General features: G+C 53.7%; 1 protein-coding gene across 1 annotated transcript; it reads left to right on the top strand.

Annotated features, from left to right (window-relative positions):
* The first annotated feature begins 725 nt into the window (after nt 1-725).
* LOC132231657 (chymotrypsin-like elastase family member 2A) lies at nt 726-11,957 on the top strand. The gene is made up of 8 exons (XM_059691179.1): nt 726-861; nt 1,102-1,190; nt 2,177-2,274; nt 3,418-3,546; nt 5,418-5,554; nt 7,489-7,634; nt 8,639-8,791; nt 11,866-11,957. The coding sequence occupies exons 1-8, from the start codon at nt 822-824 to the stop codon at nt 11,881-11,883; spliced, it is 810 nt and encodes a 269-aa protein (XP_059547162.1). The 5' UTR covers nt 726-821; the 3' UTR covers nt 11,884-11,957.
* Nucleotides 11,958-12,013: the final 56 nt, after the last annotated feature.

The raw sequence follows: 12,013 nt of genomic DNA, 5'->3' as shown, positions 1-12,013 counted from the left end.
ACATGACTCATCTGAGGCCACACAGCAAGCCACGGCCTAGAAGAGCGTTCCTCAACCTTGGCACCATCGACATTGGCAAGGAGGTCATGCCTGTGTGTGGTAGGATGTTTAGCAGCTTCTAGGCCAGTGATGGCGAACCTTTTGAGCTCGGCGTGTCAGCCTTTTGAAAAACCCTAACTTAACTCTGGTGCCGTGTCACATATAGAGATTTTTTGATCTTTGCAACCATAGTAAAACAAAGACTTATATTTTTGATATTTACTTTATATATTTAAATGCCATTTAACAAAGAAAAATCAACCAAAAAAATGAGTTCGCGTGTCACCTTTGACACGCGTGTCATAGGTTCGCCATCACTGACTAGTCTCTACCCACCAGATGCCCATAGTACCCCTCCCGAGCCACGACAACCAAAAATGTCTCCAGACATTGCCAAATGCCCCCTGGGGGGTGCGGGGCAGTACCAGCTCCATGGAGGAACACTGTCCAGAATGCTTTTCATTCAGCATGCCAGCTTTGTCTCTGAAAACTCGACTCCAAGGACCAACAACCCATCTTTTTCTCCTTCCCCAGCCCATAACACAGTCTCTTGGAAGCAGATTGAACCCATATTTCAATATCCACCTTTGGCATCTTTTTTCCAAGGTATTTCCAGGGTGACAGATGGGAGAAAATGGAAAAACAATATTTGAACACAGGCCCTGTTTTCCACTGGGCTTTGAGAAAATCCCCACCTTGTGCACTCTTGGTCTATCTCCGGCCGATAAGACCGCTCATAAAGCCAGGGCCCCAGCCAAGTCCAGGATTCCTACGGACTCACCATGATCAGGGCGCTGCTGCTGTCTGCACTGGTGGCTGGAGGTAAGCACTGCCACCCAGAGGCACTTTCCCAGTCCCCTGGTGGGACTGGGGATGGGACTCCCCTGCCCACACTAGGCTCGGTCCTCCGATTATAAGAAAGCTAGAGTGACATTCCAAGGACAGGCAGCAAAGGGCAGGACTCTATGGCCTCTTCTCTTAGGAGTTGGGGGAAGCAGCAAGTGTAGGTGAGATTACTTGGGTCACTGCTTCCTGGACTCACAACCCTTTCTCTTTGCACAGCTCTCAGCTGTGGGCTCCCCACTTACCTGCCCCATCTGCCCAGAGTGGTTGGCGGTGAAGATGTGAGGCCCAACAGCTGGCCCTGGCAGGTGAGTTGCCCACACTCCACTTCTTCCCTCCCTGCCCCCACCCCCTCACACCACCCCTTTGCCCTCCACCGTGGGGTCTACTGCACTGGCAACGATGAGAAAATTCACCAATAAAATACGTTTCTGTGGCCTTGGTCAACCTTGGAGGGTAGAGGAAGGGGTACCTTCTCCAGCTGCAATAAGGAGCCGCCCCATCCAACTACCCGTACACATGTGTGTCCATAAGCACAGGTAGTGTGGGGACATGAGTGTGCACATATGCGTGTGCGGGGTGGTCATAGAGGTTTCCTGGAGAGGATAATCTTTTTTAAAATATATTTTTATTGATTTCAGAAAGGAAGGGACAGGGAGAGAGAGATAGAAACATCTGTGATGAGAGAGAATCACTGATCGGCTGCCTTCTGCACGCCTCACACTGGGGATCGAGCCCAAAACCCGAGCATGTGCCCTTGACTGGAATTGAACCCAGGACCCTCCAGTCTGCTCTATCCATGGAGCCAAACCAGCTAGGACCGGAGAGGGTAACCTTGGCCACACACCCGTAGGAAGTGAAGGAGAAAACTGTGCTAATACCTGGGAGAAGAATCTTCCAGGCAGGAGGAACAGCAGTGCAAAGGCCCTAAGGCAGAGTGGGCTCGGTGTATTTTTCCATGCCCCAGAGGTCGGTGTGGCTGGAGCAGAGGGGAGTGGGAGCCCATGAGGTGAGGGCGGTCATGTAGAGCTTTGTAGACCTTTGTACAGATCTGGATTTTACACTGGACGGTCTGGGCAAAGAGGAAACATGGATATTTTGTGTTAATTTTTAATGTTGCATTAAAATGTTATTGATCCTGATTCCTGAGTTTCTTGGTGCCCCTTACATTTCGCACCTGAGATGAGTGCCTGGCTCACCTGGCCCTGGCCCTGCTCTCAGGGATGGGGGGTGGGACGCTGAAGAGCAGGAGACCCAGTTCTTTTGGCTACAGAGCACCCATGCTTCTCCCCAGGTCTCCCTGCAGTTCAGCTCCAATGGCCAGTGGCGCCACACCTGTGGAGGGACCCTGGTGGCCCAAAACTGGGTCCTGACCGCTGCCCACTGCATCAGGTAAGTGCTGTTCCAAGACACCCAGCAGCTCACCCCGCCAGCCAGCATTCATCTCCAGCGTTCAGCCCCAGTGCCCTGAGCCCCCCTATATAAAGGAGCCTTGCAAATATCCACTTGCCTGGCCAAGAAACAAGCTTTCGTCGACCTTTAGTTTGGTCTGCTGGGCAACTGATGGATCAATAGGTGGCATAGACTGAGTGTCCTGTGCAGGACACTGAGCAGGCATGTTTGCGGGGGAGGGGGACTCATTTCCTGCCCTCCCGGGGTACTGGGTGTGGCCTCCGGATCTGGAATTGGGTTCCCTTGAGCAATTTGAATGACTTCTCCAAGCCTCGAAACCATCACCTACAAAAAAATGCAGATAACAGAATTTCATGTGGATTAAATGAAACAATGTGTTAAAGGCCTGGCACTTAGTAAGTGCTCAATTAGCACCAACTGTTTCCATTACAAAGGCCCACAGGAAAGAAAGGCTCCCTGGCATTCATTGTCCACCTGTCTTTTCCCCTCCTTAAGACCTCTGCTTATCGCACCCCAGCAGGTGCCCAGTGGCATTGGCCTTGGGTTGGTATGACTCTCTCCTTGCCTGGAGGGGTGCCTTCTCCTCACCGAAGTTATAAGCTTTAGGAGGTGGTGGGGGAAATAACAGAGGCCTGAGAGTCAGGAGTCCTGGCTTCGAGTTCTGGACTCTCACTAATTAGCTGTCAAACTCTGGACCTGGCACTCCTCTCTGAGCCTCGGTTTCCCCATCTGAAAATGAGAGGTTTGGGAGATTTAACTGAAAAATGCCCTTGAGGGAAATGACTCTGTGTTCTCTGTGCCCATCTCATTTCCCCCATAGTAACATAGAGTTTACATTACTATAACTTTTATTTTACGTTGTAGTTTATCGTTGGTATCGTTTAGTTATCATGCTTATATAGTTATAGTCATTATGTTATACGATAACTAACCAATTGCCTCAGGGAAGAAAAATTCCCAAGTGCCAACTAGTGGCATACTTGGACCCATCCCAGCGTTATCCAAAGCCAGGCTTCTGGAGACCGTGCACTGGGGTGTCCCTGCCCATGGAGGGGAGGGGGGCGCAGAGAGAGGACCAGACAGTCAGGAGCTGACCCTCTCCGCTCGCCTCCCTTCTCCCAGCTCCTCCAGGACCTACCGCGTGGTGGTGGGCCGCCACAGCCTCTCCGTGGACGAGCGTGGCTCTCTGGCCGTCAAGGTCTCCAAGATCGTGGTGCACAAGGACTGGAACTCCAGCCAGCTCTCCAAAGGGTACCTCCTATCTGGGCGCACTTGGGGGCACAGACAGGAGGGTGTCTCCCAGAAGGCACCCCTCCTTTGTTCCTTCTGTATGGAGAGGGAAGGAGCCCTGACCTTTGTATGACCTTTAGAAGTAGAGCCAGCCCCAAAGATGCCTGGGATGGGGGTGTGAAGTGGGGGAGGGAGAGGCAAAGACTGTCAGGGCCCCCTGGGTCTCCTGCCAGTGAAGCCGCAGATGCCCTGTCCCCTTCCCCCCCCCCCCCCCCCGGGCACCACTGACAAGGTATCGCTTCCAGGCCAATCCCTGGGGACACCCGGATGGGTCTGCAGGCCCCATGACTGTTCAGTGGAGTAGGACACGGTGTCTCCTGCCTTCCCCCACCCTGTACCCCTCCCTCCAAGGCCTTTTACATTTTCAAAGAGACCCTGAGAGCCTGCGGGGACAGCGGACACAGGCAGATGACCAGGGTCTCTGTCTGAGCTCTCCAACGCCCACAGTCATTATCCCCCCTTTCCTCTCAGATGGTCAGATGCCATCCTATGCCCACCCCAAGCCTCTACTTACCCCCCCATGTACCATGCCATGCTGGACACTGGACTCTGGGTGCGGGACACACAGAGGGGCACAGGTCACCGTGCCAGGTCGCAGGGAGCTCAGGGCATGCGGGTGGCAGTGGGGCAGTGCGGGGTGGTGGTTAGGAATTGAGCTTCTGGAGCCTGGTGGCTCAGGTATGAACGATGACTGCTGACCCCGCCTGGGTTCCTCTGCTTTTCTGTGCCTCGGTTTCCTCTTCGCTAACAGGGCCTGCCTCTAGGGTTGTTGTGAGGATTAGATGAGATACTGTATGGAAAGCACTTAGAAAGCGGCCTGGGAGGAGGGTGGCCCAACTTCCTGGGGAAGGGGAGGAGGAGGAAGCGAGGCAGGAAAAGGTCCCCTGCAGAATCCACCACTCGCTCCTGCCCGTTCCTGCTCTCAGGGGGCAGGCCAGCGGAGGTGCACAGTTCGCTGCTCTGGGATTAGCTGCGTCATTTGCAGAGCTTCCTCCCTCGCCCTTGGGGGTCGATGCCCCTGTTGGCTGGGACTGTCGTCCAGATCCTCCACACGTGGCCTCCGTGTGGCCTGGCTTCTTCGTGGCGGAGGCTGGGTTCCAAGCACAGGGGCCCCGAGGACCAGGCGGAAGCTGCATCTCTTCGCACGTCCTAGTCTCAAAGGTCACCTGGTGTCACTTCCTCCACATTACAGGCCCCGGGCCCCCTGTCAATCCAGGGGGGGGAGAAACCCAGAGCCCACCTCCTGATGGCCAGAGCGTCTACATCACCTCGTAGCAAATGGGCTGGGAGATCCCACTGCAGCCACCATGGAAAAGGCACCTGCTCACCACTAACCGTCTCCTAGACGAGAGCGTGAGAGTAGGGAGGAACCCGGGAAGACTCAAGGTGGGAGGAGAGCACGGAGTAAGGGCAGAAGGCCTTTGCATCTGAGCATCTCCTGCCGTTTTCTCACTGAACACAGGAAGGAGATGGTCAGGACAGACATCACCAATCGGGACATGTGTCCTTGTCAACACAGCCCAGCAGGCAGCCATGACTAAGCCATCAGAGCGGACATTGCAAGACAAAACCTCCCTGCCCGCCCTGTTCTAAATAATCCCCTGAAAGGCTCTCGGGGGAATACAGGGCTCCAAGCTCCGCCAGAGACAAAAATGCAGCCTGGGGTTTAGAGGCAGCTGCTCCCCCGTCCCTCGGAGCCCTGGCAGAAGGAAGCCTCGCAGTCAGGCTGGCCAGGGAGGGGCTCAGCGGTTCCAGCGGGGGCCAGACCAGGAATGAAATTAGGACAGGCACAGTCAGCCCTCTCTTTACGCTCTCCCGCTTCTCCGACCCAGGAACGACATTGCCCTGCTCAAACTGGCCAGCCCTGTCCCCCTGAGTGACAAGATCCAGCTGGGCTGCCTCCCTCCCGCCGGCAAAATCCTTCCCAACAACTACACCTGCTACGTCACAGGCTGGGGAAGGCTACAGAGTAAGTGGGGACCGGGACCCCCAAGGGCTGGGAGGGAGGGAGGCAGTGTCACCCTTGTCCAACCAGGGGCTCTCTCCACACTCTCATCCCAGGGTGTCTGGGAGAAATGCTGGCTGCCTGGGAGGGGCAGGATAGCATAGACTGATAAGCAGTCAGGCTGCCTGGGTTCGAACCCCAGCTCCTCCACTTGCTAGCTCTGTGACCTTGGGTACATGACTTCGCCTCTCCATACCACGGTTTCCTCATCTGTAAAATGGGAATAATAACAGCACCTACATCACAGGGACCTGGGAAGTGACTGAAGGAGGTAATCCATGGGAAGCACTTAGGGCAGTGCGTGGCACCTAGTAGGTGCTGTGTGATAGTTGTCATGTCACTGTGACAGAATGAGGGTAATGGTGACTACTTGACATCTGGCTAAGAAGTTTCTCTGTGTGGCCCAAGGCCGGAGTCCAGAACAGCATCCACTCTGTGACCTCAGGCCTCACAAATGTCCCTGGGGCCCTCATCACACCCTCTCGCCACACATCAAACTTACCTGTCCCACGTGCCACTGATTTTACTGCTCAGACCTGGCTTTGTTCGAGTCTCCTTTTGACATAAACTCCAGGGTCAGAAAGCCAATGATGGTAGGCCCCAAGACACAGAGGACCTGCCTTCCCTTGTCGTATCACCAGAGGTCTGGAAGGCTCATGCAGGTAACTGTCCCTTTCATGATGACACAAACCCATTAGTATAAGTGAGGTATTTTCCCAGAGGTGCGTCAACACACATGCACTCAAATAAGTTACCACCGCCCTCTGGACGGGCGTATGTGCAAAACAGGGACACGGGGAAACTCAGCAGAAGTGAGAAGCAGGGGAGGCGTCACAAGCACAGCCTCTTGCTCATTTACCCAGAAAGCACCGGGGCAGAATGCATTTCGCCGGAGGCAGCAAGAGCCAGGGAAAGGTCCACATGCTTGGCTCTCGGTCCCAGCTCTGTGGGTGAGCTCTGCAACCCTGGGCAAGCCACTTTGCAGCCTCGGTTCCCTCATCTGGCAAAACGGAAATACAGATGGCAAGATTGAAAGAGATGACAAAAGAGATATGACAATGCTTTATACATTGTAAAACATTATACGTGTTAATTATTTATTCAGTGGTCTTGGGCAAGCTGCTTAACTCCTCTCAGCTTCAAGATCCCATCTGTCATACAGGAAAATACATTTACTGTGAGGTTTAGCATGTTTTGGAAAGCATAATAAAGCACAGGTGTAGAATTATAATACTATTAATCCTTGCCATAAGTAGCAGTGATAATAGTAACGGAGGTGATGGTGACAGTATCTTTAGGGGCCATTAGGAAAGCTCTACCTTAACCACATTAGAATATTTTTCCCAACTGGGGCTCGAAATGCCAGGAGGCTCACTGTTATATTTAAGCTAAGTGATAGAAGCCCATGAAAATAGCCAGTCTCAACCAAGGGCAGAGACACAGCCAGGCTTTAGGAACAGGAGAGAATCAGGGGCTGGAAGACTAAAAAACTCCAGAAACCCTCTCTCAAAATGTTTTTCTTGGTAGATCTACTTCATTCTTCTCTCCCTAGAGGAAAACGGCAGCCACTGCCAACCGCTCCCAGGTTTACAACCTCTCTGCCTGGGATTTCTGAATTCTAATCCCAAATTCCCAAGGAAGGAGTTCATTGGCTGAGGTTGAGTCAGCTGTTCACCCCTGAACCAATCATCAGTGGCCAGAGCACTAACCAATCAACTGTGAGGACACAGGATAAACAAACATGGCTGCTCCCCTTGCAGCCATGGATGGATGGGAAGTCAGAGTGACCAGAAGATAGGGCTGGGCAGGAAACCCAGCAGGCGTCTACTACTTCCTTAATTCTCAGCAGTCCCTTTGTCCCTGTAACGCCATCTCTCTCTCTTCTCTTGTCTCATCAGCCAACGGGGCTACTCCTGACATCCTGCAGCAGGGAAAGCTGCTGGTTGTGGACTATGCCACGTGCTCCCGCTCTGACTGGTGGGGCAGCTCCGTGAAGACCAACATGATCTGTGCTGGGGGTGATGGCATCATCTCCAGCTGCAACGTGAGTGCAGAAAGTCGGGTGCAGCCCCTCCACAATGAAATGGGGCTGGGGGTGGGGAGAGGTTCTCGGGGGCCCTAAAATCTGCCCCCTGCCTGCCAGCAGAAGCACCGGAAACAGCTCCAGACATTCCCGTCCCTGACCTTTGTCCTTGTCGTCTCCAGAAAAGATGTTTTGAGATGTTCCTTGTAGTATCCACCCCGTACCCTCGCCCCCTCCACTGCTGGGAAGTCCTTCCTTGGGTCTCACTGGGGTCTCTCATCACCGTCATCTCTCATATTCTCCCCTCTGTGTCGGAAGGGAGCCAAGGGGTGCATGCTCTGGGTTAGGGCCTTTCTAAGTGACTTCGGGTTTATCTGTTGAATTAATTGCACTCATGGCCCAGTGTGTCCCCTTATGGTAGCTGCCACAGAGCCTCCCTGGAGACCGTGTCCTAACCGAAAGGAACTGCGAGGGGGTGGACCTTGTATCAGAGTGAGGGCAGAGCAAGGAGCCTCACATGTCCTGCCAATCACACTGTGCCCTACACGCTGCCCCCATGCAGACCAGCCCCCGGCAAGGTCCCTCATCATGGGTGGAAATGGCCGATGGTGGTTGAGCGCCCGCCATTCTAACTGTAGGATGCAGTCTCTGCTCCTTCACTTACTGCCTGTACAACCTCAGGCAAGTCACCACCTCTGGAGGCCTCAGTATTTCCTGTCAGTGAAATGGGAATACTAACACTAACCACATAGGTTTCGGTGAGGATCCGTGAGATGAGGAGTAGGAAGTGCTTGGCTTAGGTCCAGGCACCCAGAAAGAATAAAGGCTCGTTCTTGTTGGTATTATGGTGCCACCTTGAGCTGTGAGGTGCCACAGAGCAGCTGGTCGGAGACCATGGCGACTTGTGGTGGAACAATATAAACATACTGCAAACATGGGAACCCGGGTCTCTAGGGACAGCCCCTCCCCCTCCCAGCACCCGCCCAAGCTGCCAGGCCCTCCTGACAGAGCCCCGCCTTCCCCAGGGAGACTCCGGAGGACCCCTGAACTGCCAGAAGGACGACGGCCAGTGGGAGGTGCACGGCGTGGTCAGCTTCGGGTCCTCCCTGGGCTGCAACTACTACCACAAGCCCTCTGTCTTCACCCGCGTCTCCAACTACATCGACTGGATCCATTCGGTAAGAACCAGCTGCACCCCAGGCCCCAGGGGCCTGCCCTTCCGGACCTGGCTCCATCTAGGGTTGGAGGATCCCCTCCTTCCTCCTGAGAGCCAGGCCGGAGCCCCTAGAGGAGGCCGCAGACCTGGGCAACCCCTGCGCGGCCCCCTACGGGCCCCACAGTTTCTGTGTGGATGAAGTGACGTGAAAATGCACGTAGAGATTGACAACAGCGGACAGTCCTCAGGCACTAAGGGTGGGTTCCTTAGGATGAGTGGGGTGTTCTGTGTTTGCTTATCTGTGTGTCAGCCCAGACCCCACCTTCCAATGCTATCAGCGCGTTTATCTGCAAAGGCCAAAGCCTGGTAGGCTGAGACCCACCACAGTCTTAATCATGGGAAACAACCCCCCACCCCCGTGCAGAGGGTAGGTGACAACCATCTCGCTCTGCACGGGACTGGAGGTTTCCTGGGAGGCGGGACTTTCCATTTTAGATGGGAACAGGCCAGACGAATGGGACTCAGCTGGTCTCACTGTTATAGTGAATGTGTCCCCAGAGAGCCGTCTCCTGGCAGCTCAAAACCAGGACCTCATAAGCTTCCACGCCAGCCCAATTCCTATTTTAATGAAGAACATGCATTTATAATAATGACCATAAAAATTGTTCTTTAAAAGACTGGCACCAATCTTGGAAGAAGTGGGGTTATAATCAGCAGCAGGTCTGAGCAGCCCCAAAGGGAAGAGTCATCATAAGAAAGGCAGGCCTGGCCCTGGCCGGTTGCTCAGCGGTTAGAGCGTCAGTCCTGGGACTGAAGGGTCTTGGGTTGGATTCTGGTCAAGGGCACATGCCTCCGTTGCAGGTTCAATCCCCTGCGCTGGTCGGGGTGAGTGCAGGAAGCAACCAATCGATGTGTCTCTCTCACATCAATGTTTCTCCCCCCGACCCCCTCAACTCTGTCTAAAATCAATGGAAAAAAATATCCTCAGGTGAGGATTACAAAACAAAAACGAAAGCTGGGCCTGGGGAACCTGGGGGCATGGAAGGAGGAGGCATTGTGCCTAGTGATGGCTGCTGGGAGGGAAGACACTCCATGTTGATTAGGGGCACTTTTCCCCGCCTTCTGGCATCACCCCCACCTCAGTTTGCTCTTCTGTGAAATGGACTTGAACGCGACCAGGACTCCTCCGTGGGTTTAGGAGCCAGAGCAAGGGGGAGCCGGGTGTTTGTGGCCAAGTCCCACAGAAGGGGAAGCTGGCATCCGAGTTCATTATTTTAATTTTCAAAAACTATTCAACTGACTCAAAGTGACACTGTTATAAAACCAAATATGAAACCACAGCCATGAGCATGTGGTCACAGGGGGAAACACGCCATCAGACGGGCCCCGTCAAAATAAGCAGGTGGCTGCCTCCAAGTTTCCCATTCACACTCGCCGGCTCCTTGCTCATCCGTCTGCCGCTGGCACCGCTTTCCAACAAGTGTCACAGACACCAGAGATTCCAGGCAAGTTTGTTCAAGAGAAAAGTGTAAAATCAGGAACAGAATGGCTATTCACTGGTAGGCTTTTGTCTTTGTTTTGTGTTGTGTTGGGTAAATTGGGGGAAAGCCACGATTCCGTTTTGGCAGAGGAAAATTGGAGTCTGGCTTTTAGAGTGTCACCAGCATTTCAAAGCAGCCTGGCCCAAGACTGGCTTTCCCAGACACGTCCCAGGATCCTTTCCCAGCCCCGCTGCCATGTGAGTCCCCTGGCAGCTGGTCCTGGCAGCACCTTGAGGGCCCAGAGCAGAGGCCAAAGGCAACTGTCCTGAGTTTTTGTCCCAGCATCAGCTGTTCCCAGGGACAGACACAAGCACCACAGAGGAGGCCGCAGCCGAAAGCAGGGCCAGATGTCAGAGGGGATCAACGGGAAAGTAAGCCCTTGCAGGCAGCGAGGCAGCGGTCCTGGGTTCACGGGACAGCAGCCAGGCAGGCACATGTGCCTGTAACGGGTTCCAGGAGTGGCAGAACCAAGCACCCAGCTGTCCCCTGGTGGAAGCTGCCCGGCAGCTGCAGAGGCTGGTGAAACCTTGCAGCGGTCACAGCCCAGCGGCACGCCCGGTGTCACCCACAGGCGCTTGGGAGCACCAGCCCAGACAAACCCAGACAGGTGTCAAGGTCAGGAGGTTGCCATGGAAAGGCAGGAGCAGGAAAGTGACAGGAGACAGGTGGCCGAGGGCAGTCACCTTTTCAACAAATGTTCACTGAACGACAGCAACACATGAGTCTTCAGCGTTCACCACTTTTTTATTTTTACTTTAGAAGGTAATACATACTCTTTACAAAAACATTAAAAGAATAGAGGAGTATATCAAGTAAAAAAATACGCCAAAAAAAGGAAGGGAAAAAAAATAGTAATAGTCCCCCTTGTCTCTCATCTCCAATTCCACCCCCGCCCCAGAGATAATCATTGCTAACAGAGCCGTCTTCTGGACTAGGTTATGTCCACCTATACACACTGTCTTCTAACCGAAAATAGAATTTTACTCTTCACACTGCTCTGCAACTTTAACACCAAACCACATCTACACGCGAGCACATATATTTATGGCATCCTTTGGACCAGCTAAGTAATATCCCGTAGTGTGACTGTAATGAACGAAGCTTCCCCCCCCCCCCCCCCCGCTTCCTGGTTCCCACCCCCACACGGCCGCAGGGACATCCGGGACATGCCTTCTTGCACACGGATTGAGCATCTGCTCCAGCCATCCAGCAGCATCTCCGGGTCATGGGTGGCGTGTGAACACGTTTCAGAGAAAGCGGCTAAACCGCCTCGGAAAACAGGCTACAGCAGCGCTATGCAAACCGCGGTGCCTGTTAACGAGTTCAGGGCTCCCGAAACCCTTGCGAAACACATGGAATCAAAAAGCTATCATTTGTAGGCATTCTCGCGCAGGTCGGTGGAAAGCTGTGATAACCAGAACTCCTCGGGTGAGCGCTGCTCCACCCCGGTCGCCTCTGGTTGACCGAGCAGTGCAGAGCCTGGAGGAGAAAGCCGGCCACGCGCAGCTCTCTGCTCTGCTGGGTTAACCTGCTTGTTTTCTTACGTGTCCTGCAGGTGATGGAAAATAACTAACCACCAGAAGTTCCCAGCACTGTTTCAAACTTGGCAGGCCCCAGAGGAAAATAATAAAGTGACAACAACATGAATCACACCTGGGTGAGAGTCTTATTAGCAAACCATCCTCACATCCAAGGCTCTAAAA

This window comes from Myotis daubentonii, chromosome 3 (genome assembly GCF_963259705.1).
Source record: "Myotis daubentonii chromosome 3, mMyoDau2.1, whole genome shotgun sequence".
NCBI lineage: Eukaryota > Metazoa > Chordata > Mammalia > Chiroptera > Vespertilionidae > Myotis > Myotis daubentonii.
Note: the sequence above shows the minus strand (reverse complement) of the source record. Positions and strands in the feature narration are given on the sequence as shown.

Coding starts and splice junctions, on each gene's coding strand:
- LOC132231657 (XM_059691179.1), top strand. CDS start 822: ATGATCAGGGCGCTGCTGCTGTCTGCACTGGTGGCTGGAG. Junction 1,191..2,176: donor CCAACAGCTGGCCCTGGCAG/GTGAGTTGCCCA, acceptor GCTTCTCCCCAG/GTCTCCCTGCAGTTCAGCTC. Junction 3,547..5,417: donor TCCAGCCAGCTCTCCAAAGG/GTACCTCCTATC, acceptor TCTCCGACCCAG/GAACGACATTGCCCTGCTCA.